Source organism: Bactrocera latifrons, unplaced genomic scaffold (genome assembly GCF_001853355.1).
Source record: "Bactrocera latifrons isolate USDA-ARS-PBARC rearing strain unplaced genomic scaffold, ASM185335v1 scaffold_0, whole genome shotgun sequence".
Taxonomy (NCBI): Eukaryota; Metazoa; Arthropoda; class Insecta; order Diptera; family Tephritidae; genus Bactrocera; species Bactrocera latifrons.
The window spans coordinates 661,340-687,904 of record NW_017534406.1 but is presented as its reverse complement, the minus strand read 5'-3'; the positions used below and the strand labels follow the sequence as shown (position 1 = coordinate 687,904).

Below are 26,565 nucleotides of genomic sequence, written 5' to 3'. Positions count from 1 at the left end.
AAAAGTAATATTTTAAATGTGATTATTTGTTACTAATATTTAATCTATTTATTCTGATTTTTCTTTTCTACTCAAGTTACTTTTTTCATAGTAGATCACCTACATTTAAGATCATACAAATATATATCAACAGATATCTTAATTAAAAATTACTTTAAAAAATGTTTTACTTTTTTTAGTGGATTATTGTAGATATTTACTTTTGTTCTTAATTTTACTACCAAAAATATTTTTTCAAGATCGTTTTATAAACACATAAAATATACGTATTTTAAAGAGTGACGAACATCAATGCCAAAAAATTAGAAACGAAGAAATGTTATGAACAAATCGTTTTAATCAATTTAAATTTTTTAAGATTTTCTTTTAATTAAAAATTTTTTATTAAATATTTCCAAACAATTTAGCTGCTTCCAATTTTTTGGCTGCAAGTATAATTACTAAAATATGATATGTAAAATAAAGGCGCTAAGATGCTGCAAATAACTTCATTTTTTTTAAATCAGTACAAATTTAAAATATATAAATAAAAAATAGTAAATTAAGGAATAATAATAACAATAATAATTTGTGCACTGAAGCGTTTGGCAAATCATAAGTAAGAATGCTGTTACTATAAAGTCTCTAGCAAATACACTAATATCTACTTATACTATGTATACTCTCACTACTTATAATTTATAATACGAGTAAAATATAAGACCAATTTATGTATGGCTTAGCTTAATGCTCGTGCTGCCGTTCTTTCATATCGCGTATAAATGGCAATATTTTCTTAAATATGTCTTAAGTTAAGACTTTACAATAACTTTTCCAAAAACATCAACAGCTCTTCGAAAATCTTTTTAAATATTAATTCAGAATCCGTTTTTTTAATAATTCTAAATTGAGGCGAAGCTTTCTTAGACAATTTTGGTTAATTTAAAGTCTTCTTTTTTTCCAGTAATAATTTTCTGTTTTGCTTTTTCGATATGTGGCAGCTCTATTCCAAAATAAGTGCAATTTCAAGATTTTCAGTATACATTCCATTTGATACCTACATTATGCGAATGTTTCTTAGAAAATTGTTATTTCAGTTTTTCAGAATAATTTTTGGGCATACGTGGGTTCTATGGGTCAAACCAATTGCCATTAAAATGTTGCCATATATATATATTATTGTTGAGCTAATGTGTACTACCCAAGTAAGTAAAATGTAACTCATTCTGCTCTCAGAGTTATTTTTGGGATTATCGACCATTATTCTAACCTTAAAATTTTGTACTGCAATGTAGAAAAGCTGGAGCCATTCAAAGGACATAGAAAATGCACTTTTAAATCTAAAATAATTCGCTGTAAATCCTAACAGGATCTCTGGACATATCGGTTATTTTCTAAAATGTTTATCATGGTTTCAAAAGCAATTGAATGAAACACACAAACAAGCTTTAAAACGCTTTTGGCGCACACACAATAGCTTGCAAAGGCGTTTGGTGAACAAGTGTTGAATTTTCTAGTTATTTGAACATATTTTCACAAAGCGTTGCGGGAGATCAAAACAAAAAGTTCAAAAAGGATCATAACTGTTATTGTGGAAGCAGCTAGTCAGCAAATGTGCTCAATTTTTTAAAAACTTTGTGAAAAATGAGATCCATTTCCTGATATTGGACTTTTAAACAACTGCTTACAGAGCTCCAACCTAATAGCTTAGTAAGGACAGCAGCAAGGTACTGTCAAACGATATATAACACTTAACAGCGGAGACTCTCCACAAATCTACCTCTTATCACCGCTTGAACCAGGTGTAAACGTGTACCCCTCACTCAAAATAATTAAAATTGCTGCATAAAAAATGCAACTCCGTGGCGCCTCACTAACGATTTTGATGGCAATGCTCAAATTGTGGTAATTCAGGCACATTTGCACACCAACAACATACGATTGTTTGAGCGTGTTGGTGTGTGTGTGTGTGTCTAGTTGGAATTTATGTTTAATATTTTAACACCGTAAGCGAGGCGACCAACCGTAGCAACAATAATGTGCGGCGGTGCCAACAACATGACAGCGCTGACGAGGGTACATGCCAACGAGCCTGATGACGACAATAACAATAGCAAAGTGACACTTGCAGGACAAGTGTATGCGCTTGCCGCTGACACTCGAACAAATTGCATACAACAACAACACACAAACATACATACATACACTTTTATATAAATGATTGCTAGCAGTTTGGCGCTGCAGAACTTACACTTGCCGGGCTTGATGTCAGCGATGATAGCGAATGAGTGAGCGAATTATGGCAAGTGCAAAGAGAACTTGTTTTGTGTTGCACTCACCACCCGTTTTTGGTGGGGGGTGGCATGCAGGCAGCGCATGCTTGTGGCAACCGCAGCACCTACAACGGCAAATATACAGAAACAACAATTGCCGAAGACAACAGCAGACAATGAAATTGCAGTTGACATTTTCGTGTCAATTTCAGGTCCATGCATATTCATAAATGGAAAATATGCTCATTGCACACAGGCGCACTCATATGGCAGGAATGTATAAGTGTGTGGTTATTTGCATGTACGCCCGTCGCATATCCTTTTTGTTTGCGCAAATTGTTTGTACAATATATTTATGAGGAGTGTAGCTTACAGATTCATATACAAACACATAAACACATATACATACATACAAGCATACTTACAAATGCATATTAAAAGCTCGTCTGAGCGCTGAATAAACACATTTGCCACTGCGGCCCCCACAAACACACACATGTAAGTTCACACATACATACATAATATATTTTGCATGACAGCAGCGCGGCAAATGTAATAAAACGCACGAAATTAATTTATATGTTTGCACTGTCGAGTGAAAGGAAATAATTTTTGGCATTAATTAAGCCGAAGAAGGGAAAACATTATTTCATTCGTTGGAGTAATTAATTTTACTTGACAGTTGTCAACGAAACGTGTCGCGCCTGGCAGCATGCGACTTATGAGCGCTTCTTTCGCTCATCATTTTTCCGCGCACTCACCCATACATATCTACATACTTGTAAAGTATGCGTGTGTATGTATGTGAAAGCGCATAATTTCGAGACGATAAACGCTTGAGTGGAGCTTATTATATTTTTAATGAGCCGTGCAATTTACTCAAATGATATATATGATTTTCTGTTTAACGTGGCAACTTTATCGGTTGCATGTTGGCGCGTTTAAAAAGACGATTATTAATACGACGTTAGGCAGATATGGTATTATAGCTTCTTACAACTGCCTATAAAGTTCGAGTGTTGAAGAGTGTGAAAAGAAAAATTACGGGATTATCTTGCTTTGCTTACAATATTGCCAGATAAAAATGATTTTGGACATTACAGAAAGTGTAGAAAAATCATATATAAATATATGTACTATCGAAGCGAAAACCCAGTCGTCGGAATATTGTTTTCTAAGTTGACAATCATTAGTGCTTAGTATCCGCTTGTGTTTCTGAGGTAAGCTATTCAACAAAGAAGTTCCATTAAATTTTGTGTGCGGAATCAAATTTCCGGTGCCGAAACGTTCAGAAGGTTGAAAAAGGCCTGTGATGTTGATTGTTTGTCACGAGCAAGTATTTTTGATTGGTATAAATTTTTCAAAGAGAGCCAAGAACGTGTTAATGACGAACATCGTTCAGGGCTGGCATTAGTAACAACTGACGATCAACAAAAAGGGATTGGTGCTGGAGAATCGGCCACTAACAGTCAAAGATCTTACTGACATCGTTGGAATAAATTTTTTTGAAACACATCGTCGCGTTAACCTCTGTAAACCAATGCTTTCCTATTACCAAAATACAATGAAACGTATTATTACTGGTAATCGGTCGAATATCGTCGTGCTGTGTTGCACAACGAATTCCTTCCGACCGATCACACTTTCAACAAGGATTACTATTTAAGTGCTATCATTCGTTTGCCCGAAGGTATTCGTAATAAAAGGGCGTAATTATGATCTGACAACTCTTGGTTTTTGCATCATGATAATGCAACGTCACACATTGCATTGATTCTTCGTGAGTATTCCGCCAAATTTTTAACCAATATTGTGCCGCAACCACCGTATTCGCTTGATTTAGCTCAGTATGACGGGATATTGCTTTGAGGGTGATGAAAAAGACTTTGAAGAATAAATTAAATTGTGAACAAGTCTTACTATGTATGTTTTGTAGAGTTTCCTATGTTTCACCCTGGGTGTTTTGAAATTCGTGGCAAATTTAATACATCCTCTTCAGGGTCGAAAAAGATTGTAAAATTTTTCTATCTATACACTGAATTCACAAAAGTATTATTTTGGATTTCTAGTAACGCCAAGTGGATTTTCACTTGTCATCAGTTATGCAGTTAGCTCTTTTTTAGCTTTTAATACATTTTTAAATGTTGAAAATAAGTCCGTTTCCAATGCGACTCTGTAACAATGCGACTCTGTAACAGCAAACATGCATACTAACCAGAAATGTACAAAAACGAACAAGTCTATGATTTTTTCACTTTAACTGTTCTTTTCTTTTCTTGTTAAAWTACTTTTAAATAAAGCGGAATCTCAACATTAAATTCTAATTCGGATTTTCTTATATCCTATTCTCTTTGTAGCTGCATGCAACAAAATACTATGGAATATGCAATAAATGTATTTCAAATTATTCTTAGCAAAATTTTGAAACCTAAGTTCTACATAATTCAAAAAAAACAAAAAAAAAACAACGAACTTAAGATCACTTAAACTGCACAATGGCAACCCTTTTCTGTATAGTGCAAATTACTTTGTGATTCTGCAAATCCACTTCATTTTACCGGCATGTCTCAAATTTATTTTTTTTATATTGCTCTGAGCAAATTTCTATTAAAAAAATTACCTGGCAATCCTGTAATATACTTTTTTAATTTTATGATATTTATTTAATTTTTCAAACTGAAAATCACTTAACAAAATTCTAATATTTTTAATTCGAGACTTCCAGCATTTTAACAGCACCCCTTTTTCATGCATTACAAATACAAGTAGTCACATCGCCATGTCTCAAATTTCTGCAATTTTATTTCATATTGTCTCTATAAAATTTGCATTAAAAAACATTTGGCATCTTTAGTTTTTAGCAATATTACTAAAACCTTTCATATAAGATTCTAGTTTATATCGAGTAGCAGTGGCGTATACAGAACTTTTTTCTGGGGGCATCTTCCAACATACATATTTTTAGTACTGATGTCACTTCGTGAATTCTACTGAATTTTAATTAAAATTATTCGTGCTCTCTCTTAGGCAGCAATTACAATCACAGTCTAATAAATATGTTGAAATGCGACACATTGCAGACAAAAACTCTCATTCGATCTTTATCTTGTCACTTTCGACACTTTCTTTGGCAACAATAATATTTCAATATATCAAAATATTTACTAAATGGGAAACTATTGCGCTAAATCATAATAATTTATTATGAAAATGCTGACATTAATTATGAACCAAATCGAACAGCGTAAATTTTTTCATACCTCAATCTTTTCATCACATCTTACAAATACAAGAAATGGCAACGGCAAACTTCATTAATTGGTTTGGCAACCCCCTATTTTAACAACAACAATTTCCAATTCAGACAAATACATGTTCAGCAACACTAATTTAATGCCTAGTTTAGTATTATGGTACTTAATACATCTGTTTATGGCATATTTGCATAGAGTAAATAAAAACTTTCTCGGCGCCAACTTAAATCTGCCTAAAGTTTCACCCCCTCCCAACTTTGAGTGCTTTTATTGCTTGCTTTGTTCACAAGGAAAAAACGAAAAAAAGTGTCATAATTTATTTTATGAAAATTTTTGGATTTGGATACATTGCTATGTACATATATAGTCGTACACCCGCAAGCATAACCCCCACCCCCAACTGCTGAGAAACCAAATAAAAATGCTAGCCAGCTACAACAAGCGCAATAATACAAAAAGTTCTCATTTAAATAAATCGCAAAAGTACAAAAATAGCAACAACACAACGAAAAACTCCCTTTTATTGTGCTTGTTAAATAAATTTCGCAGACAAATTTGCACAGCCACAATAAATTCTATGGTAATATACTTATATTGTGGTCGTTGCCGGTGCGACCGGCGGTGGTGCCGTCGCCTAAAGGACAGTCGTTAAAGGTGGCATTTTTTAAGATTTTCGTGGTCATTAGCAAGCCACAAAATAGTGCTTGGGTTCATAAAAGAGAGCTTTGCATAAATCATATGTACGGTATGCCCCAAATAATTAAAAAAAAAAAATAACGCAACAAAAAAAAAAAAGAGATCGATATCAAAAACGTTTCTTAAAAGCATAATAATACTCATACCATTTGGTTTTGGTTATTGTGCTACAAATTAAAAATAATGATTGGTATCCCGTTACACGAAATAAAAGAAAATTGAAATTGAAAAGTGAAATTTCCCCCAAATATTGTATATACATACTACCACTCTTGTGATTTTATAAGAACCTCCGATTTACGTGTTCGGCTGCGCCCGAGTTTTTGTAATCGATAATATTTTTTATCGATATAAATATTTTTGTTATGAAACCCTTTTGTGATTTCATAAAAACATGCCTTGTTATCGAATATGTGTTATCGATAATTTCAATATCGTTATACATTTATTTATTCATTTAAATTAAACTTAATTATTACATTTTCAAATAATTTTAGTAGTTTATTACTTTTTAACAAGTAAACCCTTTTTCCTATTTTTGCTAGAAGGTCCACTTATTGTAACCAAAAAATTCCTTAGTAATCTGATTCTAATACTATAAATATTATAAATTTGACCCCTTGAAGGACATCACACAATATAATGTGTGAATCTACCATAAAAGTTTCACTTGTCCGCTGCACACCTTCACTGGCAAAGTACGCACAAATATCCGAATACCCAACCCGAGTTGAGCAGACAATTTCAATTTCGAGTTTGTGAGGTCTGCCACATGGCGTCCCAATGTGACATTGTATATACATATACAAAAACACATATATACATATGCAAGTGCAGCTTTCGCGTAGTAACTTAGAATTTGCATCTTCAATACTAGCAGCAAGAAATATTGTTAAAATGCTTGCACATGTTGCATGCGCCACTCACTTATACTCACACACACTCACACTCGAGGTGCACCACAAACTCTTGCTGCTGTCATCAGCACTTTCAAGTCAATGCGTTTATGTACTCAACTAAATTTCAACACTCAGCAAATTGCGCGCAGTGTTGCATCTGACACTTCACTGTGAAAGCACCTACACACACACGCGCATACATGCATTTGTAAATAATATCGCTGCGTACTAGATATTTCATGGCTTACATAATAAAACTATAAGCGTACGCACTCGTGGGGCATGCTCGCCAGCCGGTGGCTGTGTGCACTCCTAAACGTTTGACCACTTAGCAGGTCCCTTTGAAAGACTGCTTAAGGGTAGCGCAAATATTGCTATAAAATTATGAACATAATTGGGTGCGAAGTTTACACAGCGTAATTATTTCAGAAATTTATGGCTTTTAATTAAATTTTATATATAAAAATTAATATTTTATTGGGTTGTAGTTACCAAAGCTGCTTGATCACATTTTTTCAGACTTAAACACGATATTTAGGTGATAATTTTCGAACTTCGTAAATCTCCCTTTGAGTTCCGTAAAATTTCTTTCACTTAAAAAGAAACATTGTCTAGAGATCGGAAAAATGAAGCACATATAGTAAATATATTGCCGAAACTAAAATCATCATCAACAGCGCTTTGAACGTCTACAGTTTTGGTTCCTTGTTAATCTGTTCCAGAAACTGAAAAATCTGCACCGTGAAATACTCTTTTAGTTGCGAGTAATCTCGTTACAAATACTAAGAACTATTCCGGATGAACGGATAAACAACTTACAACAAGCGTATGATCTGCTCTTGGTTTATTCGCTGCTGTTCTTATAAAATAAGCCTTTTTTAGAAGCCAGAATAACCACTAAACAAATGTAGTGGTAAGAAATTTGATTTACCTTAGGCAGATGCTGAACTCAATCTCAATTTTTGGTCAACACACTTGTATACAAGTCAAGCCACGACAGGCGAGTGGAGTTCTTACTTCGAAATTGATCTCCAAAAACCCCATCTATAATATTTCTCGAAGTAATTTAAAACTTGTATGGCCCTCTAATTATCGGCGCTAACAAAAAAGAGAAGACCTAGTTCGAAACAATTTAGCACAACTATAAGCGAAAGTTAGGCTTTGGGTCACATTCAACTTGAACTTCCCGCCAAAACCCTCTAAACTTCTAATCTAATGGTTAAATAGCAATTCAAACTTTGTTTTAAAAGAATGCGTTTCAAAGCTGTATATCAGAAATCGAAACAAAAGAGGTTATTATAATGTCGAAAAGGCAAAATTTCTAGTGTAAAAAATATTATGTCTTTAATTTCACCTAACAGAATTCATAAGTTCGCAGTTAGGATTGCAATATTTAAACATTTGTTTGGGGTATAATATATAGTTAGGAAAATCGCAAACAACACACCTGTATTATTATTATAAACAAGTTTATATTGCATTAACTGTACCTGACTCTCGATCACACTTAGATCACACTTAGCTAATGCCAAATATGACCTTAGTGAGCTCATTGCACCTGAAATGAAAATAGAATATCGCGATCTCATCATAGATCTGTTAAGATCTTTAATTTCATCGAATAATTTTTCTGATTTCGTCAAAAGAAATGAGCGCAAAAATGCTCTTCATACAATAAAGGTAGTCTAAAGAGTTCAGTGAAGTGAATATTACTCCAAGTAATCAGATATTGAAGTAAGTGAAGATTTTAAAAACTCTCTATTAATGACATCTGCATAAAGGACAGAATGAAACCTTGGGAGCGGTAATTAAAACACGTTAGGTCTTATTGAAGCTCGTGATCTTTGCATCATTTGGTTTCAATTCACATATCGCTTCAATCAACGATTTTTTTTTTCTTTTGTTAAAAGCTCACAAATTTTTGCTTGTTCGTGAATTTTTATTCAAAACCAGTACTGTAACGATGTTCAAGCCTTCATATTCGCCAGACGTTGCAATGTGTTAGTTTTTCCAATTTCCAAAACTTAAGAGATTCTTACGAGGTCGTCGTTTTACAAGAAAGATGAAAATCGCAGAAAACGAGAAAGGCTATCCCAAAAAGCGATAATACAGCGATAATTACAAATTACAGCGATAAATACAATTTTTATTCAGAGAAGGAAAATTCTCACTATTTTTATGAGCGTATGAGCGTTAAATATAATTACTCTTTACAGATTTTCTTTTATAAAATTATTATTATTACTTAGTACTAATAGCAGGCATATACGACCCACTAAAATAGTTTAATGCTTTGCTAGAAACTTATTTCAATAAAATTAATTGCCATTCTCGATATTGCAAAGAAAGATAAGAAGAACTCAAGTGAAATATAATTCGTAACGAAATTTAATGAAAAGTCGTGCATAAAAGTAAATTGACATGCAATGCAATTAGTTTTTTATTTTTTGCTTTTTGCTTTTGTTGTTCAAAAATGCAGCGTTGTTGTGCTCGAGCTTGTGGTTTGTGCGGAAAATAGAAAAATGCAATTGGCTGTGACGTGACGGTGCCGATGATAATGGAGGCAAGAAGGTAGCTTTCTCGAAACGCAAAAGAGAAATCGAACTCAAATGCGAAAAGAAACGGAAAAACGAATAGAGAAACGTAGGCAAACAGAAAAAAAAAATATTGTGACGCAGAAAATAGTGAAAACGCAAAAGAAAATGAAATGAAACAAAACCGAAACTGACTGGGTGGAAAATTAATGGCTTCCAACCACCAATTCTAACGGAAAACGGTCATTTCGTTAGCACCAAACGAAAAAAAGAACGCAAGAAAAAACAGGGAGATAGCAAGTTACAACAAATTAATTTAGAGACTTCGGGCATTTTAAGTTGGCGTTGAAATAAATTGATTAAAATGCCACCACACACAAGCCGCAATCGACAACACGAAACAACATTTGATTGAGTGGCAAGTACAACGCTTAACAACGCTATCACGCAAACGAAGAGTATGAAATGAACAAACAACAAAAATGCACTAAAGTAAAACAACAAATTCGAAAAAGTAGCGAATTTGAAAAACAAAACGAAATAAAACAAAAACTTTTTCCAAACAGCGCACAAAACGAATGTATGAGTAACGATAAACGACTTATTCAACGTAGTTACAAATCAATACAACGTACACTTACATACACTAATACACACACACATTTACATGTATATGTGTCTATAACGTTTTATATGCTAGTATTATATAATGTAGAAGGATTAAACGGCTAGAAAGTAATGTCATTCATGAGGAGATGACGCTACAGCTATTCGTTTCAATAAGTTACATACAGACATGTATTTGTATATGAAGTCTATATGCGCTTGGAATCGGCCCAGTATCGGTTTGGTATTTTATTAGTGTTTATTTATAAATTTTTGGCTTTGAAATTAATTTTTTAGTCATAGATTTTCGAAAAAATCTGTATAAATGTAACGGACATTCACTATTGATCCAGTTTGTGAAACAATCCGGAGTTTTCAGGGTAATATTTCTTCAATAGGTTCGGTTAGGTTCATTTGGTAGGGAATGAATAGATCAGTTTTCGTTCGTTGAGATGCCAGATGGACCAGTTACTACGTCCGTGAGGAGTAGTCATCCTTCAGATTGCCTTCTGTGCTTGACGCAAATTTCATTAGCATACCATTGGGAACCCCAGATTCTTACAAGAAATTCTTGTCAATGCGGGACAAGTGCACAAGAGTTGCTTCATTGTTTCGCCGGTACCTTGCTCTATATATACAGTTAGTATTTCTTTCTTTAGTAAGTTCATAAATTCTGGACTAATTCAGTTGGTTTTGAAATCATTCTATTCCTTTAACTTTGTTGTGTTACATAAAGTTGCAGATACATTTCAGAAATACAATCTTACATTACAGTTTGAGATTTTGTGTTCATATAAGTAAACAGAATATTACGTAAACAGAGTTAAGCTGGTAGAAAAAATTTCTGTTTTATGTGGACCCATAAGGTCTGAAATTAAACTCTGTCTAAGCAGCAACTATTTTAGGGGATTTTCGCAAATGAAATTCTAGAAATAAGTTTACGAAACTGATTTTAGCCACAGAGAGAGAGAGATAATGGATGAGTAGGTTTAAGTGAACACGCATTGATGCTCATTTTGTGCTGACTAGAATCAGTAACTGCGAGGAATATTCGATCGTTCCCACGACAGTTGGATCTACCTGATCGGAACAAACTCAAATTTTTTATCCGCTCAAGATCTTTGAAGTCAGCAGAATTCCACTATTACCACTGTTTCTCGAACAAAATTACGTAAGATATGTTAGGTTCTATAGTTGGCTTATGATTCTGTGGTACTTGGACTGCTAATGATAAGCCTTTGTATAGCCGACAGATTCTGTATTTAAAGTTCATGTTTTGGGAAAGTGCCTTAAACTCAGCAGCCTCTATTCGCGCTAGTTCGCATGGATATCTGAAGATATGAGAGCCAAAATCATTTCAGGCTATAGTTCAAGAACAAACTGAGTTCAGGCTTATCAATTTGAATTAGTGCGCTGACAGTTAATGAAAAGAATAGCGAAGCATTCTGGTGTTAAACGGCATTATAAGTTTTCTGAAATGTCTCTTTCATTAAGGAAAAAATAAACTTTTACTATAAAATCTTTGAAGTAGTACAAAAAATTAAAGGATAAATTTAGAATAGCAGGAGATTATAAAATTTCACCAACGGACAGTATGTTTTAGATGGTCTGCTGAAACAATTAGGCAATCCTCTTTTTGATGGTGAGCATTGGATCATTCAGCAATAGTCTGTGCCATCACACAAGGCAAGAACCAAGCAGTAGTGGCTTAAAAGCAATTTTCAAGATTTCGTAGCTGCAAATGATTGATCGACTGGAAGCCTAGCATTGTATGTTGTCAGAGTTGGACGAAATTGTCTGTCCAATACCACACTGAAATTGAAAGAATCTCAAAATATCCTTGGTTCAAACCGCTTCGGCAATACCAATAGAAACTAGGCGTGCTGCTATGGATCGTAGCCAAATTGTTTGAGAAGTTGTGTGAAAGCAAATTGTGAAAAAAATTTGCATATTGCTCATTTAATATAACCATTAGTAATCTGAACCTGAACTTGTAACAGAACTTATAGCAGGATTAAGCTTATACAAACATAAGTTATGAGCTCTTACATACTAAACTGTAGACAGGAATTCCCTACAGAATCCAACATGCTTTAAGCCGTAGCCAAAAAAAATTATTTTTCAAAATTAATTAAGCCGGTTCATACCAATATATTTCAAAAACCGATACAGAGCCCTTCACAGCGCTCTAATACGAAAAATATTAAAGAAAAAACTAAGGCTTCAAAACAACTTTGTGTGAACGAAATGCAAGTTATGTAGACACTGGCTCTGGGCTATTGAATTGTTTGTTTGTTAGGTAGTACCTGTTCCCATATTGGCGCGTCCATTGTAACGGTAATTGTTATTCAAACCATTATTCTTGTATGGCAATGTAGCAGCGCCGCCAACAACACCGCTACCTACGCCAGCTGAAACACCCACACCACCAACGCCAACACTAACACCAATACCAACACCAGCGCCGCCCAACATATGACCACCGCTGGCTGTGCTCGCATCGCGCAACGTATTGCCGCGCATGCCGTTGTTGTTGCAATTGTTGTTATTGCTCAGTAGAAGACTACTATTATTATTGGCGGCACCGTTCACTGGCCCACCAACACCGGTGGCATGTGCATGTGTGTGGTAATCGACGTTGATGCCGTTCGGATGCGGCACACCACTGCCACCACCGACGCCACCGCCATTCATCATGGTGCCACTTGGACGCATATATTGGTGGTAGGCACTGCCGTTCATATCGCCAGCATTGCCAACATAATGCTGCTGCTGATGGCTGTTGGCTGGCATTGTGGCATTTTGTTGCGCTGTCTTGTTGCCACCAACGCCASCACCACCAACACCGTTTACCATTTGATTACCAATGCCATTCATCATGCCGTAATGTTGCTGAAATTGTTGCTGTGGCATTTGTTGTTGTTGCTGTTGTTGTTGTTGCTGTTGCTGCTGGTGGTGGTAGTGATGTTTCGGTGCATGCCGCTGGTGCTGGTGTGCGACAGTGTGTGTGTGATGTGCGGCATGCTGATGTTGTTGCTGGTGATGACGCGTTACCGCCGCCGCACCAGGCTGTGAGGCCAAGCTCGACAACGACGACGAGGAGGCCGGCTGTGAGGTGGCCGACGATGAGGCCGAGGAACTTGTTGACTGTGTGGCCAACGGCGGTGATATATTGCCAGCATAATTGCTGCTGCTGTTGCTGCTGCCGCCGCTCATTGCGTGATTGTGCAGCTGTTGTTGTTGCTGCTGCTGTTGATCGCTGTAGTAAGCTGTGTGTTGTTGTTGTTGTTGCAATGCGGCATAATGATGGCTGTAATTGTGCTGCTGCGCCAGCTGTTGCTGTTGTTGCGGCTGGTGTGGCGGTGATGTCATTTGTTGTTGCTGATAGTAATGTTGATGCGATGTTTGTGCTTGTTGTTGTTGTTGCTGTTGCATATTATTCGATGTGGTCGATGTAGCCGTGGGCATATGATTTTGATGAGAATTGTTGGGCAGGAATTGTGGGTAGACATGGTGCGACCACTGGGGGAAGAGCGGGCGACCTGAGGGTTCTAATTGCCACGGCGCAAGGTGCGGACAGCGGAGAAGCGACGACGGTGCGTAAATTTTGTAAATGTGCCGCAGAAAATGAATGACCAAATGGCACACGAATATATATTTTTTAATTTGAAAATATGGTAATTAAAAAAAGTTTGAAGATTTTTTGGTAACGGTAGTAGACAGTCGACGGTTAACAATTTATTTAGGTTTTGACGCGCGATGAACGAAGTAATCGGTAATGGTATTTGAAATGGTAATTGTAATGGTAATGATAATTTAACATTTTAGGTAATGTTGATAATTGTAATGGTAATGGTAGTGGTAATGATAGTTATAAATTTATTGGTAATAGTAATGGTATTGGTAATGGTAATGGTGGTAAATGTATTGATAATGGTAATGGTAATTATAATTATAAATTTAATGGCAATGTTAGTAATTGTAGTGACAATGGTATTGGTAATGATAATTAAAAATTTTATGGAAAAGTTGGTAATAGTAACAGTAATGAAAATTGTAAATTTAATGGTAATGTTGGTGATTGTAATGATAATTGCAATGTCAATGGTAATGATGATTACAAATTTAGTGGTAATTATTATGTTTATGTATTCGGAGGCGAAATTTTGTTAACATTATGTTGGTATTTGAGACAAATGTATTGATATTGTCAAAAGTACGGATTATAGTAATAATTGTAGTTATAGTAATGTATTGTAATTAATACGACAATCATTTTTTAAAACGATTTTTTTGTAATATTAGAAAAAAAGTTTTAAAATTGTTTTTGTAAATTGTATAATGTTCGAAGTGTAATTGGTTGTAATCAAAATAATGGTAATAGTAATGGTTTCAGTAATGCATATGACAGTTTTAGAGGTAATGCGTGTGTAATTTGGTAATGTAATGATAGCAGTTGTAGTATTGGTAGCGGGAGTGGCATTAATCAATATAGAATAATATATAATCGCGACATTAATTTAGTAATTAAACGGTAATGGTGAGTTTATAAGAACAAAATTGCAGTATTTGACATAAATGGTAGTTGAATTACACGAAATGCGCATTTTTTGTGAGCAAATAATTTGAATATATTAAATACACATAAATATGTGAGAATACAATTACAAACCGACACAATTTACAGTATTCGTGAAATGGACAGACAAATGTGATACACAATGAAAATAATAACAACCACAGTACAATAAATATTCGTCAGTAAATATACATATAATGTTTTTCATACACATTTATTTAAAAAAAAAATATGGATTTTACGAATAATAATTCATAAAATCGTTCCAATAGTCATCGCATAATAAATTATTTTAAATTTTTTTGGTATTAGTTGAGATGCGGTGGCACATTATTCAAATTAATTTCGAAAATCATCGCACCAAATATGACATTGTTATTATTTGAATGCATCGTTTGTTTTAAAATTACAAAAATCCGAACAAAGCAGCGTGAAATAAAGTACAAAGAAAAAGAGAAAGAGAGAAAAAACATTTGGGATATAACGATTAGCAATACTGGCTGTCAAATATTGAAAACAATATGGAATGCTTGGAGGAAATAAAAAAATAAAAAATAAAAGAAAATAAAAAAAAATTTAAAAAAAAATAATAATAAAATTAAGAAATAATTAAAAAATAACTTAAAAACAAATATTTTGAAAAATTTATTAAATTAAAACTATTTAATTGATTATAAAAATATACAATTTCTGGCCCAAGCTTTGAGTAATGGAAACAACGATCAGCCTGGGTGGTTACAAAAAAGGTTTCCGTAAATACAAATAGAAACTAAAATTGACGACCAATACATTGAAGAGGGTAACACTTTTTACAAAATTTTTAAAATGCTTACAACAAAAATTCAATAAGATAAATAAAATCTAAAATAAATTATATAATAAAACTAACTTATAAAAATACCTAAAATATAATAAGTAAATAATATGTTCAAATATATGCTTTTAAATAACGCTGTTTACTAATGTATGTACAGTAAATGAAATGTACTAACTCACAACTTAAAATACGTTCTATAGCTACCCCCTCGAAATAAAATCGTAAATAAGGTTTCGAAATCGTGTGTGTAGTTGTTGCTTTGGATTAGTAGAAAAAAAATCACTACCAACAATTTTTGCTTTTTTCGCTTCTTTTGTTTGTTAGTTGAAGAACAATCGAGTAACGAAAACTTTCAATTCAGCACAATAAATAATTCATTTCGAGTAATTAAAAAAATATATACTAAGTATGTTTATAAAATGTGATTGAAATTTCGGTGCATTCGTATAAGAAAGTAAACGAACAAAACAAACTCAAACTCAAACGAAACGAACTAACCGCAAAGTCAAAGTAAAAGTAAATAATGAAATAACTGTAAAAATTTAAGTAGTGCAAAGCAGTAATAGACAAATTAGCTGGCAACACTTACCGGCTGCTGTACGTTGCATCACAGGCGATTGCCGTTGTATTTGCGGTTCCGCGGGCGGCTCGAGTATATCACGATATTTGGACACCATTAGCACAGAAATGAAATAGACGATGGCGAGCGAGAGGAACTGCGCTTGCTTCGTTTCCTCCTAGAAAAAGTTGAGGTTTTGTTACAATAATTAATCCTTTTTATAGGATTGTTTTAAATGTCATAGCAACTTTGTAATAATAAGCTCATTTTTATAAAAAGTTTTATTTTCAGCTTGCTAAGATGTGACAGCTTCACTCAAATATAATATATTTACTCAACAAAAATAATATGACAGCTTCTCACGACTCATGCGTGATCTGTCAAAACAAAAGGCTATTGAAAAAAGAACTTAAAAAAAATTGGGACTTTCTGGTATATACAGATTGACATAACTAAATCGACACAGCCCTTCATGCCGATCATTTACTTAAGATTTTTATTTTACAGCGTCTCCAACGATTCCTATTAGGTGTTACAAACTTCATGGCAAATTTATTATACCTTCTTCAAGTAAACTTCTGGCAAAATTATGTAGTCAGATACACATTTAGTAAGATCAAACTCACTGTAGAATTTTATTACACAAGTGTTGATGGAAACCTCTATAAAAGTTTATAGGATTCTTGAAGCTTATTAGATCATTTTTATTTAACTAAAATTTTAGCAGGTGAAAAGCTTTCTTAACATTTCACTCCAAAAAAAAAAACAATCATAAAACCTCAAAAAGGTTTCTAGCGACATTTTCAAATACAAATCGAAAAGAAAAGCCCTAAAACTACCATTGTCTTTTCAACATTCTAAAGTGCGGTCTTCAATCTACAGTCATAACAATTTCGTCTCGTCAATTAGAAACATGTTCTGTTAGAAAACACATTTGATATTTCTTGTAGATAAATTGAAGAGAAATTTTTGTTTCTACCGTATAAAATATGTAAAAGGAGCAAGATTTGATACGAGTCAGGAACTTTAGTATGTTGTTAACACAGTATCTATTAGGGATATATCTTATCCAAGCATCTGTATGATATCATCATTAGGGTGAAAGAAATTGTGCAAAACTGAAGACATTTGCGAAATACTAACTCACACAACATTTCTAAGATATGGGGTTCAAGTACAAAGTCGAATCTACGGAGTAAATTTGGAAAGGACTCCAAACGGGAAGATCTATATGTTTTCGATTACGAATAATCTAATCTAGCGAAGGTATCATCTATAGTATCAAACGAAAAGTTAGAGAAATGATGTTTCTAAACAGGTTGGTTGCACGATTAATACTCCCTATCCTAAGGTATTGGCTAAGTATATTGGTTTTAACCGGGTTGACTACATATCTCCACTGCAGGTACCAAATTTACGCTGGCGATGATTAATAACTGTGCATTATGTTCGAAAGAACAGCTGATAATTTTGCTCGAACAAAAAAGTTAGGCTAGATTCTATAGCTGGTCTATGGCTCTATGGTTTTATGACTGCTAAGAACAATGCTTTATGGAGCCACAAGACTAATATAGTTGGAGCTAATGGATCGATAAAACACCTTCAACTCATTAAAAATGTGGTTAGTAATTTTATTGGTATTCCCGGTAGTGAACCGAATACCTGAAATAATGATATACGTTTTAGGCTTGACCTTAAAAATAAAATAAGTTTTTATGGAGCTATGGACTTCGAGTGTGCTTAATACGCCTTGTTTGATGAACTGTTCTATTGTGATTTTGACATTCTTCTGGCCTCGTTTAGAGTACTGGTGATATACTGAACACCCAATGAGACTCATACTGTCGCAATTGTAAGAGTGTTTGCTCATCTTTCAAGAAGTAAGGCTAAAAATCTTGTTGAACGCAAAAGTTGAAAAAGTTGTTTGGAGGGAAGTGTGTTAGATCAGGTATTTTCTATTCTCTTGACCAGCTTTTGCAAGACTGAGTTTGCAACTTCATAACAATCATACTTTCGACAAACCAGGAGAGGAAGCAGAAGCTAATATTGACACCTCAACAAATTTGTGAGAGGCTCAAAACGCTTTGTCGATTTATGAGCGTCTTTATGATCAATATATTAGAGTTTAAAGTCACACAGCAGCGTTATTGGCTCTTCAACTGAGATTTCTGCTGGAATTTGTAACAGGGACCAGCATAAGTGAGATCTCACTTGGAGAGCCTAGAACGCCGTTGTGATCCTTTAAACTCCTATATATTAATTTAAAAAGACTTTCATAAATCGACAAAGCGTTTTGAGTCTGTCACAAATTTGTTGAGGTAGCAGGTAGCTGGGGTTTGAAACAGGAACCGGCTTTCTGAACTCTCCAAGTGAGGCCTCTTCTGGGGTTTGTAACAGGGACTGGCGTTCTAAGCTCTCGAAGTAAGGTCTCTTCTGGGGTTTGTAACAGGGAACGGCGTTCTACGGTCTCCAACTGAGATTCCTGCTTGGATTTGTAACAGAGACTGGCGTTCTAAGCTCTCCAAGTGAGATCTCTTTTGGGGTTTGTAACAGGGACCGGTGATCGGAGTCTCCAAGTTAAATTTCTGCTATGCTTATTATATTGTATATGTTTAATGATAAATTTTAATTCTCTATGATATTTTCAATATCATTTTGAACATTCTCTGTTATTTGCCACAGTTTTCTAATTTACTGCGTTTAAATCACCAAGAAATCCATTGCATTTTATGTTTACAAAAACAAAAAAATTTAAATTAAAAATCATCTCTTACTTACCACATCACGATAGATAACGGCACGCAAGCGATTGACATCCATATCCTGCAGCAGCTTCTCAGGATCCTTGACTGGGGATAATTGACCTGTTATTGACTCAACAATATTCTGAAAATAAAAACAAAGCCATCAAATAAAGTGAGAATGACACAAGCGAACAAAGCAGGGGCAAAATGCCAAACGGCAAGTCATTGAGAAAAGGAAGGAAATGCGAAGAGCTTAACTGCAGCAGCGGCAGGGACCGTCATAGCAGCTGCAATAGCATTTGATAGCAGTCATTGACAGGCATACGTTGCAACGAAGACTAAGGCATTGGGCACATATATACTAGAGTAGTTATGGACGCAGTTATGTGCGGGCTTATGTATGGATACATCAGCGGCGTAGTGCACATATAAACGACTGTGAAAGTGAGTAAACCACAGCGAAGTGCACCATAAGTGTGCCACTTGAAGGCCATAAAGGCAAGACAAGGATTGCTGTGAGATCGACTGCTGACGTCGAGCGGAGACACACTCGTATATGCCGACGCCAGCTGCCTCCAATAGTGCAGCTTATGAAGCTATTACTCTGCTTCTTGCTTTTATGACGCATTTGTAGCGGTGTCGTATTTGTCATTTTACCGCTATTTATGGAATTTTCATTTATGTTTGAGAGTTAAGCGTTGAATTCCTTTTGACTCACCTTGGGCGATGCTTGAGCGCCACGGATGAGCGCCTGCAGGTGTGCTGCGCCGGGTACATCGCGCGCCATAGCGCCCATATTGTAGCGCGTACGCTCCTTACACTCCAGACAATTGCGCACGGCACATGTGCACACCAGACGCAAACATTGACGCAATATGCCGCCGCTGGACATGTTCTTCTCCGCCTCCAGTTCGCCGAAGTTCAACGAGGTGGCGAAGATTAGCACGTCCGCCATGTTGACGAGACGCTGCAGAAAGGAGACGGCCACCTCGAGCGGCATGCCCTGTGTGGGCTCCAGCACATCCAATTCGGACTGTGGGCGAGAAAAGAAAAGAAAATTTAAGTTTATTATTAAAGTTAAATTTTAAACGAAAGACTTCATGTAATCAACTGTAAAAGCAAAAGCAAGCAATAATAGATTTTTAGAAGCTTTAATGTTTCGTCCTCCACCTCCACACTCACATTGGGCGATGTGGCACTGGCCAGTAGTGGCAGTAGACCGCCACAAGCAATGATCAAATTATCCGCTAACTGCGATATCAAATGCACCGTATTCACCACGAATATGGCATTCTCGCTTGAATTTACAAAATCCAAAACACTTTTGGTCGAGTGGCTGCGCCACACTTGTATGTCCGTCTCGAGGGAGAAGAGCACGTCGGAGAGCAGGCGCTGATGTATGTATGACCATTTGAATTCCGGTATGCGAAAGGGTGGACGTGTTGGTCCGGGACTGAACATTGGACGTGTTGAGCCGGTTTTTGTACGTTGTTGCTGCTGCTGCTGCGTTTGCTGCTGTTGGTGTGGATGTTTGTTGTCTGTGGAAGGAAATAAGAGAGTAGTTAATGTAAAGAATAATCTGTTAGATTGTAGTATATGCTTGGCATAAGTTTCATGACGTTGAATTAAGTGACTGCCTATGGTAATCTTATAAAAATTGTCAAATATTACTTTCTGAAGTCCCAGTAATGTCATTACCAAGAAAGCTGGGGCTGTGGAGATAACTTTCCTCGAACAAAAAAGGTAGATAAGGTTCTACGGCTGGTCTATGACTCTATGGTTTAAGGACTGCCAAGATTCCTAATTTAGCATTTCTATTTAGAGTACAGCAGATTTGCTAAAACGTACTGGCTATTGTAGTAAAGAGAGTGAAATTCAGTTCCTTTCTTAATTAACAAACGATCTTTTTAAAAACTCAGCACCTTCGATCAAGAAAATTCAACTCCATCTTGCATAATTCCATAACCATTGGAACAGGTCTGCATGATCATAAATGGAAGCTATCATCTTCGCTTCATCAGTTCAGTTAAGTTCGATTCCTTCATATCTACTCGAAGACGACTGTTGTCGCTTAGGGTTTCCCAAAAATTCTGAGCTTACGATGCATCAGCGTTGACCAAAAATATTCAAAAATGTTTATATCTTTTACACTTCAAAAGCCTCTCATGCAAGTTTTAGTCAAAGATTATTGTAGAAAATTCAAACAGCGGAGGAAATTAATTTTAATTGGATGATAATTCACTAGGTACTAGATGCTAACTCTCAAAAAAACCAGACCAATTTGGTTTCATTAACGCTAAAAAAAAATTCCAGAACCTCCCTGCGGTGTCAATATTTGAAAACGAACATTTCTTAGAGTATTCCGAAAAATGTGAGATTTCGGTAAAAAGCGGGGGTGACAAAGTTCGCGAACCTCTCCATAGTGTTAGTTAGAAAAAATTTGGAGGCATGCATAATATAATAGTGATGATGAGACGCGACAATCAATACTTAGCTCCAACAAATCCAATTAAAGTTAAGTTCCCTATACCAGCACCAGCTTAATTCATTCAGAAATTGCTACCACATGACACAAGACTTCCACACTTTTGGTTGCAAATCATTTCTCAATTTTAATATGGCAAACTAAGCTTTCGCCTAATCTCTCGCGTCGCTCCAACACAAACTCGACTCGACCCAAATGCTAAAACGCAATGACAGCTGTAATCAAGGCAGACACAGATGCTGCTGACCAAGTCGTGGGAAATTCGACGTTGGAGATGAAGAAGCAACCGACGTCGTAATAAAAAAGTAACATCGACAGCTGCTGCTGTCATGCAACCCCTGGCACTTATTTGTCTGCATGAGTGCCGTTAAATCCCAGCTAAGTTTATGTGCGTGCCATTTAATTTTGTGGAAATCATTTGCCGCCCCGAATGCCCGTTCGTGCGCTTCAGGCATGAGTGGAGCGCGTGCTAGTGACTCAGATTTTATTACATTGCAATTGGGGCGAGCGTCAAATTGACAGGTCGGTTTTATCTAATTTCTCAGCAAGTTGCGAAAGATTTAGTGGCATTCACCCCAACTCCCAACATTGTACCATTTGATTACCGCTTAGACTTAAATACATTTCTTTTCTACATACATAATTGCATACCGGACCATTTACTACATTTTATGAAAGTCCTAGAAGTGAAGACTAGCCTCACAGAACATTGGGGGCGCGGGTGGTTGGTACTTACCGAAATGATTATTCTCTACTTGTGTGCTGGCAGTCGTGTGTTTTATTTGCCGTTCATCCACTTGCGCCATATCGTCCTGCAGTTCTTCATGTGTGGCGTGTGTCTCCTCTTCGGTCTGCTCGGCCAGCTCTTCCACTGCTTCGACATCCAAATGTCCAACTGCACCGTCATTGGGCTCGTTCTTTGGCGTGGTTTGTGTGGTGGAGTCGACTTCTTTCACCACTGCATGTGTTATGGCTGCTAATGGTTTCTCCGCGGGCACTTCCACTGCTGCCGGTAATGCAAGTGGGTCTGCCGTTTCCGCTTTCAGCTCATCTGTGTATGCTAAAGTTGCCACTTCGGGCTCAACCGTTTCCTCGACTGCATTTACTGTTTGCTCCAACAAATCATTCACCACTGTTTGCACAATGTCTGTGACATTTTCCTTTGTAGCATCCACTTGTGCTTTACCAGCTTCTTCAGTATGTGTGTCTACCTGTGCCGCCGTTATCACCGTATCAGCTTTGTCTAAGGCGGTTGTGAGCACATCTTCTACGATTTCCTTGGCAGCCTCTGAGACAGCTGCTTCACTAACATCATTCTTCGCTTCTTCTACAATCTCATTGTTGTTGGTCTCTTTGCGCGCCTCATCTTCGGCAATGCTCGCATCGACCACTTTGTCTATCAATTTATCGACTATGTCCTTCACTATTGTCTCGACAATGATGTTTTCATTGTCTACCGCAGACGACTCGGTTAGTCCGAGCAAATTTTCTTCGGTCATGGATGCGCTGGACACCGTTGTTTCGGGGCTAAGTGATGAGATCTCCTCGGTAGTCTCTACTGTGGTCGAAAGCGATGAACTTACATCCATTAGTTCGTGTTCATGCTCTTTGGCAACAACGATTGCCAACTTCGAGGTTTTGTGCTCGTCATTGCTGGGCTCGGCAGTATTTGTGTTGTTGTTATTTATGGTATTTTCATCGGTTTTGTTGTCTTCAGTCTTTTGTTGCGTCCCAATAACGTCAGACGCTTGAGTGAGTAAATCCGTGACGGCATTGTTGGCATTTTCGTTGGTCTCACTGTTCGCATTTGTTTCATTGATATCGGCTGTATTGTTATTGTTGTTGTTTGTTGTGCTTTTGAGCTCGTCAGCATTGTTGTTCAGCAAGTTCTTTGTGTTCAACAAAGACACATTGTCCTCATCGGTTGCAGTTTGCTCTGTGGACGGTTCTTTCGCCGCTTGCTTCTTCTCATTTTTGAGCACGCCTTGTACTACCTCATTGACTGCTAACTCAATTTCTTCATCCTTCAAAACGGAGGAAGCTTCTTGCATTTCATCGGCTACTATTTTGCAGTTTTGTAGCGCCTTTTCTGAGTTTTGCAGCACTTGTTGTACAAGTTCATCATCGGCAGTAGTACCGGCCGCCAACTTGGCGGTGGCCAACTCGATTTCTTCGAGGTCCTCTGCCTTGAGGTTAAGTGTTTGTGACAATGCTTCTTGACCGGCGCTAGTGGTTGACTTTGCGGGTGTACTACTTGCGCTTGCACCCGTCGAAGAGCAGGAGGCGCTACCATTGCAAGTCACTGCGACTGCCGGTGATTCAACGATGCTGGTGACTATCACTTCCGATTTAATGTGTTCATTGTAAACATCGGATATGTTGGAAATTTTCGATTTGATTAAGTCTTCGCTTGGCACCGTCTCTTTCGTCAATTCTTCGTCGGTCACCTTTTCGTCCGGGGAGCAGACACAGTTCGCGGGCTCATTGACATCGGCAGTTGTGTTCAACTCCTGTGTAGTGGACTCAACATCTTCACTCTCTTCCACTTCCTCCTCTACGGGTGGCACATCTTCAAGTGAACCCACCGATTCTTCATCTTTAACTGGCAGCTCTTGTATTGTAGCTGCCGGTAGCGCCGCGTGTCGTTGCTGCTGATGGTGCATATGTGTATGCTCCAGCTGCTGTTGCTGTTGGTGTTGGTGGTGCTGATGATGTTGCTGCTGCTGTTGCTCTTCACGCTCCCAACCACTGATCGTGCTGATGGGACGCGCTTGTCGCAATGCGGGATCGGTTATGTTGTCTGTGCGTTGTCGTTCATAGTGTTCGTACATTTGCGCGAACTGCAGTTTAAATTCTTCGTATGAGACCTTCGAGTGCACTATGGCCAGTGTGTCGACCCACACACGCCAACCGCCGTACTCATGCTTGATCGCGTGATGCAGCAACATACGGAAGAGCGAGTATACCATATCAGAGATTTTCTGCTCTTCGGTATTTTTCGGATGTATGTAGGCCATAGCTATGAGCCATTCTTGCCACACGGACATCTGAAGTACAGTGCGTCGGTTTTCGCGATTGCTATTGCACAGCAGTGTCATGTCGGAGAGAAAGAGCTTCTTCACCTCGATCAGCGATTCGGTTTGTTTGGATTGACGTATGAGCGTAGCGACGACCTTAAGGATCACTGAAAGGAAGAGAGGAATAAGTGAAATATTAGTTACGGTTATATTGAGAGGTAGTCAGTTATTTCGTCATTGGAGAAATATAGTTAGGAAGATACCATTCTCAAATAAAGTCCGTTCCAAAGTGTAAAGCAACAGCAAATGAGAACTATTTGTAGCCCTAACTGCGAGAGTAAAACTTTCGTCACCTAGTTTCAGAAAGACCTATAAAGAGCCCCTACTTTCATGTACCATATCTAAGTAGCATTCAGAACGAAGTATCACAAGGATCACTCTCGGTCACTGCGAGGGAGTTGGTGAAGGTTATAATGGCGGAGGTGCCCGTTGGAAGTTAGTTGGATCTAAAGTCAAGTCGGCGTATTGTTTTATGTCGTCGAGGAAGGTGAGGAATGATCTCTTGATGATCCTATGAGGCGGTTCCGCTCTAGGCAGGAGATTGCAGAATATATTTCTGTGAAAGCTCTGCAGTAGTAACTGCTTGGAGAGGAGTTATTTATTCTACTTAACTCAATATGAGAGATGTTCCATCCGATTACCTTGTATGTTGCGACCTGGGCATTTTGTTGCAATTCGGTACTTTGGCAATAATCGCGGTCGTATGAGGAGTGAAGGAGTCTGTAGGTTATAGCTGATATCTGTACAATTCTTAGTCAACAGCATGTCATCAAGGGTCTAGTTCATTTCTCCCTTTAAGCAACTCACACACTAAGTCCCGCTTGCCTTATTTGCGAATTTCTTCAGCCAATTCACATTTAATCTAGCTAAAATCTTCCCCGATTTATTCCAGCTTAACTGTAATAATATCCCTCTTAATTTTCATTTATGCGCAGATACACTCATATGCGCATAATTCTGCTTTATCATCATCATGCACATAATTCTTTTTGTCCTACATGAAACATTCATTTCGCTAATCCTAAATAAAGGTTTTACTGTACTATCTTTTGCTTATGTAAGTTTAATACAGTGGTGTATATGTGGGGCATCTTTCTCGGTAGGAAATACCAGAATAAATTTCGAGCTAAAACAACGCGCTCACAGCAGTACAAACTAAGACAATTTGAAGCTCTGAATATGAGTTTTCTTCTCAACACGGCAACGACAGACCCATTGTCCAATTTTGATATCGGCTTCTTAATGCTTTCTTATAAAATCGCTGGTGCCAAATTTAGTATTTTGGAAAAAAGAGAGTTTCTAAATATATTGGATATGTTTCTTAGAAAGCCTTACTTAAATATATATTCAAGTTAGTTTTTAGTGAATCACATAGCTAGATTAAGTTGAGTACCGGTAATTAACAACGAGCTACAAGTAAATTTTCCCATAGGGCTTGCTACCCTTTCCACACACAATTATGTACTAAATTTTATATGCTTTATTAATATATATGTATTACATAATTTTATATACTCACTTGGATTCTCCAAACGATAGTGACTCTCAGGCTCTGGATGTCTGGTATATAGAATTTGTTGTGATATATGTTCGGTCATAATTTCGTAGAGGACATTATACGTTGGCAGGGAAAGCGACTCCTCGTAGAGTAATAAACGTTCCGCTAATAGTGTGTATAAGTTGTGCGGCGACATAACGTCATATTTTCGTCTATTAGTGGCGGCAACAGCAGATGGCGAACACGTTAGTGGCAGCAGTCGGTGAAATGAAGACAAAGTTTGTTGCCGCACAACGATGCGAAATAGAAACGCAGTAAGAAAGAAAGAAGAAGAAACAAAAGTTTAAGTTTGAGAAGGTAAATAAGTCGTTTAATAAATTGGATTGCAAAGTAATATTTAATATGCCACCAGCCAGATGGCTGGTTGAGAAAGCGGAGCACAGTTATATTATGTACTCGTATATGTGGGAAGAAAGTTAGGGGTGTTCTGTTGAATTTTTTTTTTCAAACGAAATTATTTATTGTTAAATGAATAAAAATAAATAAATTTGATACAAAAGAATTA

The 26,565-nt window shown here is 36.8% G+C and overlaps 1 protein-coding gene across 1 annotated transcript in view; it reads right to left on the bottom strand.

The window, feature by feature from the left end:
• The window catches only part of LOC108969826 (neurobeachin), a gene marked incomplete in the record, with an annotated part of 552,891 nt that overhangs the window by 19,179 nt on the left and 507,147 nt on the right, over positions 1 to 26,565 (bottom strand). Inside the window, 7 exon segments of the mRNA XM_018934817.1 lie at positions 12,548 to 13,792; positions 16,227 to 16,374; positions 18,975 to 19,082; positions 19,659 to 19,973; positions 20,123 to 20,478; positions 22,162 to 24,609; positions 26,022 to 26,212. Of these exon segments, the coding sequence (XP_018790362.1) occupies positions 12,548 to 13,792; positions 16,227 to 16,374; positions 18,975 to 19,082; positions 19,659 to 19,973; positions 20,123 to 20,478; positions 22,162 to 24,609; positions 26,022 to 26,212 (4,811 nt within the window).